Source organism: Boleophthalmus pectinirostris, unplaced genomic scaffold, assembly GCF_026225935.1.
Source record: "Boleophthalmus pectinirostris isolate CB_2022bp ecotype Guang Dong unplaced genomic scaffold, ASM2622593v1 HiC_scaffold_7, whole genome shotgun sequence".
Classification (NCBI taxonomy): Eukaryota; Metazoa; Chordata; class Actinopteri; order Gobiiformes; family Gobiidae; genus Boleophthalmus; species Boleophthalmus pectinirostris.
The window spans coordinates 38028533-38041486 of record NW_026571473.1 but is presented as its reverse complement, the minus strand read 5'-3'; the positions used below and the strand labels follow the sequence as shown (position 1 = coordinate 38041486).

At 44.6% G+C, this 12954-nt stretch overlaps 1 protein-coding gene across 1 annotated transcript in view; it reads left to right on the top strand.

Moving 5' to 3' along the window:
- LOC110166464 (transmembrane protein 79-like) overlaps positions 1–11596 on the top strand; it is a 34815-nt gene extending 23219 nt beyond the window's left edge. Inside the window, exons 5-6 of the mRNA XM_055165257.1 lie at positions 907–1120; positions 11319–11596. Coding sequence (XP_055021232.1) covers positions 907–1120; positions 11319–11469 — 365 coding nt within the window. The 3' untranslated portion in view covers positions 11470–11596. The remainder of the gene's footprint in view (positions 1–906; positions 1121–11318) is intronic.
- Positions 11597–12954: the final 1358 nt, after the last annotated feature.

Below are 12954 nucleotides of genomic sequence, written 5' to 3'. Positions count from 1 at the left end.
AAAAAACAAAAAAATCCAACCAAAATCAATGGATCTGTGATGATTTCTTTACCATCAACAGGCCCAGAACCTCAGTAGAATGTGATTCTCCTCTCAACGTTCCATAAGACACACTGGATATTTAACATGGCTGTTAATGTCCACATTATTAAACATCATGGCCTAGGCATCTTTTAAATAATAATAATAATAATAATAATAATAATAATAATAATAATAATAATAATAATAATAATAATAATAGCCGCAAGTGGCAATAATCGGCCCTCGCTCGAGCCTATGCCACGCCGCACCCTGGCCATGTTGAGCTCTGCACATGCCGTGCCCCACGAATGCATCTTCCTCATTGATCTAACTTCTAAATTAACACTAACCCCTAAACCTACGTGCACTCCTAACTAGGGATGGGCATTCAATGAAATTTTCTTAATCGATCGTCGGAAGAATTAACAATCGATTATCGATTAATCATTAACGTTATTATATTAAAATGATCATCATTATTATTACTATCTGCACTACTAATCTGCATAAATAAATTCAACTTTACGACATATAAACCGTAACGACTCTAGAGCCACATCAGCTGTTTGACATTATAATGTGTTTAATTCAGTTTTGTGCAACTCTCACAGAAACAAAACTTAAAACTGCATCACTAATTTGCATAAACTCAGCAAAGATAAAACTACAGCTCTTGTGTCGCTGATGCATTAAATTTCTGTCTTGGATTAAAAGACATGACTCAGTGGAATACAGGTTAGTGTGACCAGATTAAGAAGATTCAGGATTATTTAGCTGTATTGTCCTTTCACCTCTGATGAAAACACTTGTAAAACAGTTGTGACCTGACCTGGTGCTGATCTCTTCTTCTCTTCTCTCTTCTCTTTTCTCTTCCCGTCGCAGCCATGATGGTGGGGGCTCTGTGTCAGTTCTGCAGCGGTTCTCTCGACCTCCACGACCCTTCGTCCACGCGTCGCTCCCTGCAGCAGATCTTCATCAGCTCGTCCCTGGAGCTGCTGCTGCTCTACGGCCTCAACATGCTCATCCTGTGCGCCCTGCTGCCCCACGAGCACCTCATGATGGTGCCCGTCATGGCCGTCATGTTCGTGCTGGGACGGTGAGACTTACACGCACACGCACGCACACACACACACGTACACACACACACACACGCACACACACACACACACACAGCTAACTGGAGGCACTGCTCTATCTGAAGAGACATTGAGTGCGTCTACATGCACATCAATAACTCGGTTATGATCGAGTTTTTTGAGTATCCCGGTTTCTTGATGGTGCATGTAAACACAGTAACCCGGTTTCAGTAACCCGGTTTCAGTAACCCGGTTATTAGAAACCGGGTTACTGTAGCTGGTTTATTCCGATAGTAACCGGGTTACTTGTGGCATGTATACGCAGTACCCCGGTTACTGCAACATAAACTTGAGTGCGCATGCATCCAAAAGACACTTTCCAGCCTTTCACCACAACAATAGCGACATAAATAAATTGACCAACATAAATAAAGTGACCAAACGAGTGAAATGACTGTAAAATTAAGAGCTGCGCTAAACCTGCACATGTACAATCTGCACTCGTGTGACAGTGAAAAGCTAAAACATGAACTATCTCCTGTACAACACACGCACAGAAACAGACTCACCATCATCAGCACCTCTTCTGTCACAAAAAGAACACACATAATCCACTGAGTCGTGTCATTTAGTCCAAAAAAAAAAGCTGAACCACATCAGCGGCGCAAGGAGCAAGCTGTTTTTATCACCGCTAACAGTTTATGCTAATGAGTCATGTGGTTTTAAGTTTCGTTTCTGTAAAACATAAACAAATGTGATCAGAGCTGAATTATCTGATCAAACGGGCTGATGTGGCTCTACAGTGGTTCTGGTTTATATGTTGTAAAGTTGAGTTTATTTATGCAGAAGATTTTAATGAAGAATCTGTTTGGTTTGATGTGTGCAGTGGATTGTGGGAGATCTCGTAGCTCCTTAGCTTCTTGTGCTAAAGGAGCTCACGGTTTGTATTTTTCCTGGTTTATGAAATTGATTTAAGTTAATTTTTGCGCTTGTGCATTTGTAAGATTATGTCAAGAAACCGGGACACTCTATCTGGTCCCAGACCTGGATCAGTCCTGGTTCAGTCCGACATCGCAGTCACAGAAGTCACGTAAACGGGAAACGGTCGTTATCTGTTTTTTCCATTCTTCATTTAAACACAAAATCGAAAACTGAAAAAATGAATCATTATCTGTTTCCGGAGACAAATAATGAAGAAAATAGTTGTTTTTTCTTTTTCTTATTTTTGGTTTTATATTGAAAAACTAATGAACGAATGACACACGAATTCTTCTCTCTCGTTTAGTCAAATCAGACCTGAATTCTCTTTGTTCAGACTCAGGTTTATTTCTGTCATGGAACGACTAGAGGTTTAAACTGGAGATGGAGGTAGATTCAGGTCAGGATTTTATTTTATGATAAGCCTGGACTTGTTTAGCGACTTCGAGGAAATAACCCCCCGAGTATTGAATGTTTTTGAGAGAATGATCCCGGTGATCGATGGTGATGATGAAGGATCAGCTCTTTAAACTTTTCATGTTAATCTTCCGGCTTAAAGTCCTTTCAGCTGACAACAATTGCATGTTTGCGGTTGAATAATGGCTCCACTTTCTGAAGCGGAGGTGAAAAAGATGATTTCTGTTTAGTTTATTTAAACCGACAGAAGACGCTGAACTTTGTGACGGTCAGTGTTGTGCATGAACGAGTTCAAAAGAACGCGTTCATTTTTCAGTGAACTTTGAACTGAACGCAACACTTTTGTAAATCAAGAACTTGAACGTGAATTTGTTCAAATTATGTGTGATGAACGACGTACGTCACTGTTGGGGTTCAGTTAAACGTCGGAATTTGTTTTCACCTGACGAGTGTCGATCTGCTCGCACTTCACCTCGCGAAACCACAGCCGCGTGTCAACGCGAAGGCGACTCCACCGGCAGCTTTAGGAACGTACGGCTCTTGTGTCTCTCAATGGGAAAGTCAATCAAACTTGACTGGGCGCGTTTAGCTGCTTGTATTTACCTTCTGTACAGACTGAACCACGGCAAACGCAAGGATTTCAAAAGTAAATTTCAAAGCATTAATGAACAGTGTATGTGGATCTGGGCTCTTTCACATGATACAGAACTGCCCAGGGAGACAATGTGCTGATGGTAAATGCACAAACACAACAACAGATACATGCTCTCTGTGGATTTTGACGGGGAGACGCGCCTACGCTCGTGTAGAGCGTCAAAAAATAGGATGGATCCTATTTTCTGAAATCTACACGCACAGGACGTGCTGCTCCGCGCGTGTATTATTTTACTTGGTACAAATGTCAGTAACGCGCGTCACAATGCTTTTTTAACCTGGATTGAAATGGTGGGTTTTTCGTTTTTCTTCATACAAATTTGCTAAAATCACCGCGATATCAGCAGCGGTGAAACACGGGAGGTTCGCCCGCGTAAACCGTGATCCTGAGCCAAAGGACCGACGCAGAAGCCCACGCTCCACCGAGATAAACGCAGCTGACGCACGACCGCACTCGGGTTCTCTCAGGGGCGGTCCTAGATTCCAAGTTCTAGTCCAGGATTAGTCTTGGTTTAGTCCTGGTTTAGTCCTGGTTCAGTTCTGGTGTAGACCTGGTTTAGTCCTGGTTCAGTTCTGGTTTAGTCCTGGTTCAGTTCTGGTTTAGACCTGGTTCAGTCCTGGTTTAGTCCTGGTTTAGACCTGGTTCAGTTCTAGTTTAGTCCTGGTTCAGTTCTGGTTTAGACCTGTTTTAGTCCTGGTTTAGACCTGGTTTAGACCTGGTTCAGTCCTGGTTCAGTTCTGGTTTAGACCTGGTTTAGTCCTGGTTTAGACCTGGTTTAGACCTGGTTCAGTCCTGGTTCAGCTCTGGTTTAGTCCTGGTTCAGACCTGGTTTAGTCCTGGTTTGGACCTGGTTCAGTTCTGGTTCAGTTCTGGTTTAGTCCTGGTTTAGTCCTGGTTTAGACCTGGTTCAGTTCTGGTTTAGTCCTGGTTTAGTCCTGGTTCAGCTCTGGTTTAGTCCTGGCTCAGTTCTGGTATAGACCTGGTTTAGTCCTGGTTTAGACCTGGTTTAGTCCTGGTTTAGTCCATATACGGCACAAAAGTTCAGCATCTTAACAGTTCTTTTGGTGAGAGTAAATTAAAAGTGCTGCAATAGTCGTGTCATGTTTTACATTTTAAATACAGTAATATTGTAATGTAACTAATGACTTTGAAATGACAGTAACAAGTCATAAATAAAACATCACAGTTTTAAAGTCACTTGTCCAACAGTGGATCTTGTAAAGTTGTTGTAAACTAGAAGTCAGTTTGAAAAATAAATGCAGCCTTTCATTTACAGATCTCATCTAAATATAAAATAAACTGAACTTTGAACTAGTTCATGAAAAGTGTGAACTGGAACAACACTGGTGACGGTTTTAGTTTCATGTGGATCGGCCCAGAATCTGTGTCTCGTTCGTTCATTCGTTTTTCAATATAAAACCAAAAATAAGAAAATGAAAAAACAACTATTTTCTTCATTATTTGTCGCCAAAACCAAAATGAAAAAAATTGATAATGATTCGTTTTTTTCAGTTTTTGATTTTGTGTTTAAATAAAAAATGGAAAAAAACAGATAGCGGATGTTTCCCTTTTACGTGACTTAAACTGCGATGTCGGACTTTTGCTCTGCATACGGACTGAACCAGGACTAAACAGTTTTCACTCCCGGTCTCAGTCCCGGTCTGGTCTCAGTCTAGTCCCGGTGTGGTCCTGGTCTGGTCCCAGTCTCAATCATGGCCTGGTCCTGGTCTAGTCCTGGCCTCAGTCCTGGTTTCCATCCCTGTCTGGTCCCAGTCTCAGTCCTGGTCCTGTTCCCGGTCTCAGTCCCGGTCTGGTCCCGGTCTGGTCCCGGTCTCAGTTCCGGTCTCAGTCCTGGTCTGGTCCCAGTCTGGTCCCGGGCTCAGTCCCGGTCTGTCTGGTCCCAGTCTGGTCCCGGGCTCAGTCCCGGTCTGATCCTGGTCTCAGTCCTGGTTCCTGTCAGTCTGGTCCAGTCCTGGTCTGGTCCGGTCTGGTCTGGTCTGGTCCCGTCTGTCCTGGTCTCAGTCCTGGTCTCCCAGGTCTGGTCGGTCCCGGTCTGGTCTTGGTCTGGTCCCAGTCTCAATCACGGCCTGGTCCTGGTCTAGTCCCGGCTTCAGTCCTGGTTTCAGTCCCTGTCTAAGTCCTGGTCTGGTCCCGGTCTGGTTTTGGTCTGGTTGGACCTGGTTCAGTCCTGTTTTTTCCTGGCTCAGTCCTGGTTTAGTCCTGGTTCAGTCCTGGTTCAGTCCAGTGGTTTAGTCCTGGTTCAGTCCTGGTCCTGTTAGTTGGTTCAGTTGGTTCTGGTTCAGTCCTGGTTTAGTCCTGGTTCAATCCTGCATCGCAGTTTAAGTCACGTAAACAGGAAACGTCAGTTTTTTTTTCCATTTTTCATTTAAACACAAAATCGAAAACTGAAAAAACAAATCTTTATTATTTTTACATTTTAGTTTTGGAGACAAATAATGAAGAAAATAGTTTTTTTTTTTTTCCGTTTTCTTATTTTCGGTTTTATATTGAAAACAAATAAACGAATGACACACAAATTGCCCAGTAACGACAGAAACACGAACCATAAACCAGGTCAACAAATTTGCAGTCCGACAGTTTCACACCACACTCCACCTGAGAGTCCAGACCCTCCGGCGATGTTTTGACTACAGAGACTCGAGAATGTTGAGATGTGACGCGAACGAAACCCAAATGCAGAGAGGCCGAATATACACAGCACCTGCAGCTCTCAGGGGACGAATAAACTGGAACAAACAAAACAAAACAGGAGCTGAAACTGTGTCTGTGTCTGTGAGTGTTTGAGTGTTTGAGTGTTTGCACAGAGCAGTGATCTTAAAGGTTGTATGGAGGATTTTTTTTCAGTTTTAAATTGTCAATGAGAAGTTTAAAATACCATTACAGAGACGCAGCAGCCTTGTAATTATGATGACCAAAAAAAAAAAAAAGAAAATCGATCAACTGTGGACGTGTTGAGGCCAGATAATCATCAGCCAATAGGAAACAAGGCTGCCTCATTTTCTATTGGCTGTTGTCAATCAAACTCCCTACGTTTCTAGTGTAACTGACTCGTCGGCGTGTGGGGATTACGTGGTTTATGCAGCGGTTCTTAGAGGCTTTTTCAAACTGTCGCTTCCTCGCAGTTCGCACAAAGTTTGTTGTGATGGCGGACGAGAATCCACGACCAGTTCGCCGCAAAAGAAAGTCGGTTTTTGAGGTCGCTGAAAGAAGAAGAGAAGGAGAAAAGGAGCGAAGACAAACTGAGGTGATTCTTGGAGATTCCTTCCAGAGAGACAAAGGGTCTAAAAACTGACGCGTCGGTCGCTAAAATACTTCTAGACGGGTCACTTCAACAGTAATTCTGAACGCGCACTGACTGTAAACAAGCGTGATTTCTGGAGTAACGAGGCGGGAGGAGGTGTTTCTACTGAGGAGCTGTGGAGGAGGAAGGTGGTGTCACGCATGCACAACATTTGAAAAAGGACTGTATTTTCACTTCCCTTAAAAAAATCCTCTGTACAACCTTTAAACAGTTTCCTCCTGCAGGCGAGGATTGGGCCAGCGTAGGATGTTTGTGTTTATGTGCTTCTTAAAACACGACTGCAGAATGAGCAACACTATTTAGACTCTGTTCTGACACATACACCACACGATGATGATGATGATGATGATGATGACGCCACCTAGTGCTTCCGCTCGCAACAGGTGCTTGTTACCACTGTTGGGCAAGTTACTTTGAAACTGTAATGCGGTATTTATTACCTATTACAGTCATTTCAAAGTAATTTGTTACATTACAATATTACTGCATTTAAAATGTAAGGCTTTACTTTACTATTGCATTACTTTAAGTTACTCTCACCAAAATAACTTTTGCGCTGTATATGGACTGAACCAGGACTAAACCAGGTCTAAACCAGGACTAAACCAGAGCTGAACCAGGACTAAACCAGAACTGAACTTGGACTAAAACAGGACTCACTGTCGGGACGGTCTTGAAGGTGACCGCAGGAGAAAGGAGCGGCTCTGCTCCACACCTCACGGAGGTAAGAGCGGCTGTCACCCGATCGCTCTTTATGGACCCTGCTGCTCGGGGTCGCGGTCCTGATTTCAGCAACTATTTGCAGGGACCCGAGCCGGTGCAAGAGTCTGTTACAGCGCGTAACTTCTACCTTCCTTCAGCGTGTCCAGAAGTCCAACTTTTTGTGTGATGGTTTGCATCTTCCTCTGCCTTTTGGGTGCGAGTGCAGGAGCCTTTGTCGGTGCAGAACGTTTCGTCGACGTTGTGGGTTTCGTCGGGGAGAAAACTTGCAACCGTACAGCACTTCAGAATCACACTGATACAGATTGAACATGTATTTAAATTTGGCAGCTGAACACATTCTGTACTGTACAGGAGACAGGAGTCCCTCAGCCAATCAAGACGCAGCGGGAGGGACGCAATACACATTCATACAATGTAAAAAAAAAAAGGCATGCAAAATTGCACAAAAAAGAAAAAAAAATCAGCGAAACAGCGAGACCGCGAAAAGTGAACTGCGATAGAGGGAGGGACGAGTGTAAACCAGGTCTAAACCAGAACTGACCCAGGTCTAAACCAGGTCTAAACAGCGTGGAGTTCTGTGTCGGTCCTTTCGCCCGCGGTTACCTGAAGGTCTACGAGGGCACATCTCATGCGTTTCACCGCTGCTGATATCGAGGTGATTTTAGCGAATTTGTATGAAGAAAAACCCACCACTTCAATCCAGATTAAAAAAAAACATTGTAACGCGCGTTACTCATATTTGTACCGAGTAAAATATTACTATTTTTCCCCTGTAAATGCCTTACATTACTGCGTTACAGCAAGAAGTCATGCATTACTGTAATTCGTTACTTTTATAATGCGTTACTCCCAACACTGCTTGTTACTACACAAAAACTTACCTTGTTTACTTGTTTGTTGACGTGGAGGTGGGATGAATGTGACCTGACCGTTCAGACTGAAGTCGCATGTTAAAAGATCAGATATGTATCGGTTTTAGGAGCACATGTCCAAGTGTCCTGTGTGGTTCAAACTGTCATTAAAAGATCAGATACAGGAGCAGAGGGAAGAAAAAAAACAGATTTGGGTCACTTCAGGCTGCAGTCTGAGCGCAGCCTGTCAGAGGTGGAACTTGCAAGTCGTGACTTGGACTCGAGTCAGACTTGAGTTGCTATTTTTAGGACTTGAAACTTGACTTGATAAAATGGACCAAGACTCGGGACTTGACTTCAGCTTGAAGGTCAGTGACGTGGGACTTGATTCGGACTAGAGCCCTGTGACTCTTCTGAAAAAACTATGGTTTTTGAAAATACTTTTCTCTTTCCAGTTGATAAATGTGGTGCTGAATTTTACAAGAACAAACTGGAACATTTCTCTCCCACTTCTCTGTTTGTTACTTTGGATGTAACTGAAGTACTGTGATGTAGTATTCTCAAATGTACTACAGTAATACACAATATAATACAGTAATATAAAGTACAATACAGTAAAACAGAGTGAACAACGTAGAACCTGATCCTTCCATTTCAGTGCAGACACACGACAAAATAACTTATTTAGCACTTTTAAATCTGAATTCTTTCTATTCTGACCGTAATGATTCACTCAGAGCTTGTCAAGACATTTAAAAAGGAAAAAAACAGCATTTCTACAACTCATATATAAATATACTATGACTTTTTCAGTAGAATTTAGTTTAAAATTAATATAAATTGCAAAAATCAAAGTTGTATGTGTATGTTTGGTTTTAAAGGCTTACAGTGACTTGAAGCTCAAATCAGATGACTTGGACTTGACTGGGACTTATGGGCCAGTGACTCGAGACTCGACTTGCCTGTCTTTGACTTGGGACTTGACTCGGACTTGAGGTCCAAGTCTTGATACTTTCAAAACGTTGACTTGGTCCCACCTCTGTGTCCATTATAGTCTGTCCAAAGATTAAAGTTCCACCTCGTGATGTCAGATTGTGGCAGTTTTCAAGTTCACAGCTCCTTTTATGGACAATTTGAGGAGTGAAATGATCAAGTGAAGGTGTTAGGAGTCTAGTTTTTCAGTTTGAGAGAAGAACTCAGCGTAAATCTGCAGGGTTTGTGTGTTAAACGTGTGTGAAAGAAACAAAAAAAACACACATCTCCAGGTCTGTTTGTGATGATGCGTTGTGTTTGTTCGTTGTGTGTTTGTTGTTCGTGTGTTTGTTCGTGTGTGCGTTGTGTGTGTGTTTGGGAGCAGGTCTTGTCACAGTAAACAGGCTCATTGTTCTCCGGGGTTTACGGCCTCGATATAAACCAGCTGGGTGCCGTTGCCTGGCAACCGCCGACAACAACAACCACAGCAGCAGCAGCAGCAGCGGCGGCCGCACAGGGTTATATCCAGTAAAACGTCTGTCGTGTGCACACTTCCTCCTGAAACACTATCACCGGCAAGACTCAAATATCCGGTCTGACCACACACACACACACACACACACACACACACACACACACACACACACACACACACACACGACACCAGGTTTATTAATGACCGACCTGTGAGTTTAGATTTAGACTTAATCCGGCTGTGCACTGTGATTTTTGAACAGATTTTTACTCAAGCTCCAAAAATATCTAGAAAAATAAACATTCTGACTGTGAGTGGAATCTGTGTGTCATTTGTTCATTTGTTTTTCAAAATAAAACCAAAAATAAGAAAATGAAGAAACAACTATTTTCTTTATTATTTGTCTCCAAAACCAAAATGAAAAAAACAGATAATGATTCGTTTTTTCAGTTTTTGATTTTGGGTTTAAATTAATAAACTGAGATGCCGGACTGAACCAGGACTAAACCGGTCTCAGTCTTGGTCTCAGTCCTGGTCCTGGTCTAAGTCCTGGTCTCACTCCTGGCCTTAGTTCTGGTCTCAGTCCCGGTCTTAGTCCAGGTCTGGTCCCGGTCTGAGTCCTGGTCTCGGTCTCGGTCCCAATCTCAGTCCTGGTCTTAGTCCTGATCTTGTCTCAGTCCCGGTCCTGGTCTCAGTCCCAGTCTCAATGCTGGCCTCAGTTCTGGTCTGGTCTCGGTCTAATCCCAGTCTCAGTCCTAGTCTCAGTCCTCATCTTGTCCCAGTCTGGTCCTGGTCTCAGTCCTGGTCTCAGTTCTGGTCTCAGTCCTGGTCCTGTTCCTGATCTTGGTCTCAGTCCCGGTCTGGTCCCGGTTTCAGTTCTGGTCTCAGTCCTGGTCCTGTTCTCAGTCTCAGTTCTAGTCTCAGTCCTAGTCCCGGTCTGGTCCCCGGTCTCAGTCCTGGTTTCAGTCACAGTCTGGTCCTGGTCTGGTCCCAGTCTAGTCCCGGTCTTAGTCCCAGTCTCAGTCCTGGTCCTGTTCCTAGTCTTGGTCTCAGTCCTGGTCTCAGTCCTGGTCCTGATCCTGTTCTGGTCCCGGTCTCAGTCCCGGTCTCAATCACGGTCTCAGTCCCAGTCTGGTCCCAGTCTCAGTCCCGGTCTCAGTTCTGGTCTCAGTCCTTGTCCTGGTCCTGGTCTGGTCCAGCCTCAGTCCTGGTCTAAGTCCCACTCTGGTCCCAATTTCAGTCCCGGTCTCAGTCCTGGTTCTGTTCCTGGTCTCAGTTCTAGTCTCAGTCCTGGTCCTGGTCTGGTCCCAGTCTAAGTCCCAGTCTCAGTCCCAGTCCCAGTCTCAGTCCCGGTCTCGGTCCCAGTCTGGTCACGGTCTCAGTCCCAGTCTCAGTCCTGATCTCAGTCTGGTCCAGTCCTGTTTTAGTCCTGGTTTAGTCCTGTTTTAGTCCTGGTTCAGTCCGTTATCCATTTTTTTCCATTTTTCATTTAAACACAAAATCGAAAAACTGAAAAAAACAAATCTTTATCTGTTTTTTCATTTTGGTTTTGGAGACAAATAATGAAGAAAATCGTTGCTTTTTCATTTTCTTAATTTTGGTTTTATTTTGAAAAACAAATGAACGAACGACACACAGATTTTTATGCGTCTCTTTCGGTCGTTTTCCATTTTTTCCATTTTTCATTTAAACGCAAAATCGAAAACTGCCTTTACCGTCTATGGAAACTTCTGGAACGGTTTCTTATCTCTCTGTTTTTGCTTTTATTTTGCTGTTTTGTTGTTGTGTCCCGTGTTTGTCCTGACCGCTGTGCTCTGGTCCTCAGGCTGGTGTACTGGGTGAGTCTGAACGTGTGCAGCCCGTGGAGAGGCTTCGGCTCCGGTCTGACCGTGTTCCCGCTGCTCGCCTCCGTCGCCCTCAACCTCTTCCTCATGTACAACACGCTCCACACCAAGCAGGCGCTGTTCGGATCCTAGAGCCGCCGCGAGCTCTGTGCACGGACACGCCTCCGCCCCGGCGCAAACAGCACAGAGAGAGAAAAAACAACAACAAAAAAACAGAGAAAGACCTGACGAAGACGAGACGGAGGAGAGGCTGAGGAGCGACGGTTCTGCTGCTGCGGTGGAGGAAGAGGAGCTGGACACAAAAAGAAAGAGAATGTTGTTTTGAAAAGTTGGGCCGCACGATCTGAGGTCAAATATATTTTCTTTGGGGAATTCAGTTTGTTTTTGTCAAATTTTCAAGAATAAAACTAGATTTGCTGGTCAAACTGTCGAAATAAAAACATTAAAGAGACAAAAACGAGACCAAAACGAGGTTCTGGAGACACAGGATCAGGTGTGATTAATGTTTTTCAAAACGGACAGAAGTGTCAAGAATCTGTGTGTCGTTTTTCAAAATAAAACCAAAAATAAGAAGGAAAAAAAAAATAATTTCTTCTTTATTTGTCTCCAAAACCAAAATGAAAAAACAGATAATGATTTGTTTTTCCAGTTTTCGATTTTGTGTTTAAATGAATAAACTGGACTAAACCAGGACTAAACCAGGACTAAACCAGGACTAAACCAGGACTAAACCAGGACTAAACTGGTCTCAGTGCTGGTCTCAGGCCTGATCTTGTCCCGGCCTAAGTCCAGGTCTGATCCTGGTCTCAGTTGCGGTCTCAGTCCCGGTCTCAGTCTCGGTTTCAGTCCCGATCTGGTCCCGGTCTCAGTCTCAGTCCCGGTCTCAGTCCTGGTCTGGTCCCGGTCTGGTCCTGGTCTGGTCCTGATCTCAGTCTCAGTCTTAGTCCTGGTCTCAGTCCCAGTCTCAGTCCTGGTCTGGTCCTGATCTGGTCCTGGTCTCAGTCTCGGTTTCAGTCCCGGATCTGGTCCTGGTCTCAGTCTCTGTCTCTGTCTCGGTCCCGGTCTGGTCCTGGTCTGGTCCTGATCTCAGTCTCAGTCTTAGTCCTGGTCTCAGTCACAGTCTCAGTCCGGGTCTCAGTCTCGGTTTCAGTCCCCAATCTGGTCCCGGTCTCAGTCTCAGTCCTGGTCTGGTCCTGATCTGGTCCGGTCTCAGTCTCTGTCTCAGTCCCTCTCAGTCTCGGTTTCAGTCCCGATCTGGTCCTGGTCTCAGTCCTGTCTCAGTCCCGGTCTGGTCCCGGTCTGGTCCTGGTCTGGTCCTGATCTCAGTCTCAGTCTTAGTCTGGTCTCAGTCACAGTCTCAGTCCGGGTCTCAGTCTCGGTCCCAGTCCCAGTCTCAGCCCTGATCTTGTCCCGTTTTGGTCCCGGTCCGGTCCTGGTCCCGGTCTCAGTCTTGGTTTCAGCTCTGATCTGGTCCCGGTCTAAGTCCGGTCTCAGTCCCAGTCCAAGATCCTAGAGCCGCCGCGAGCTCTGTGCACGGACACGCCTCCGCCCCGGCGCAAACAGCACAGAGAGAAAAAACAAACACAAAAACAAACAGAAAAAGACCTGACGAAGACG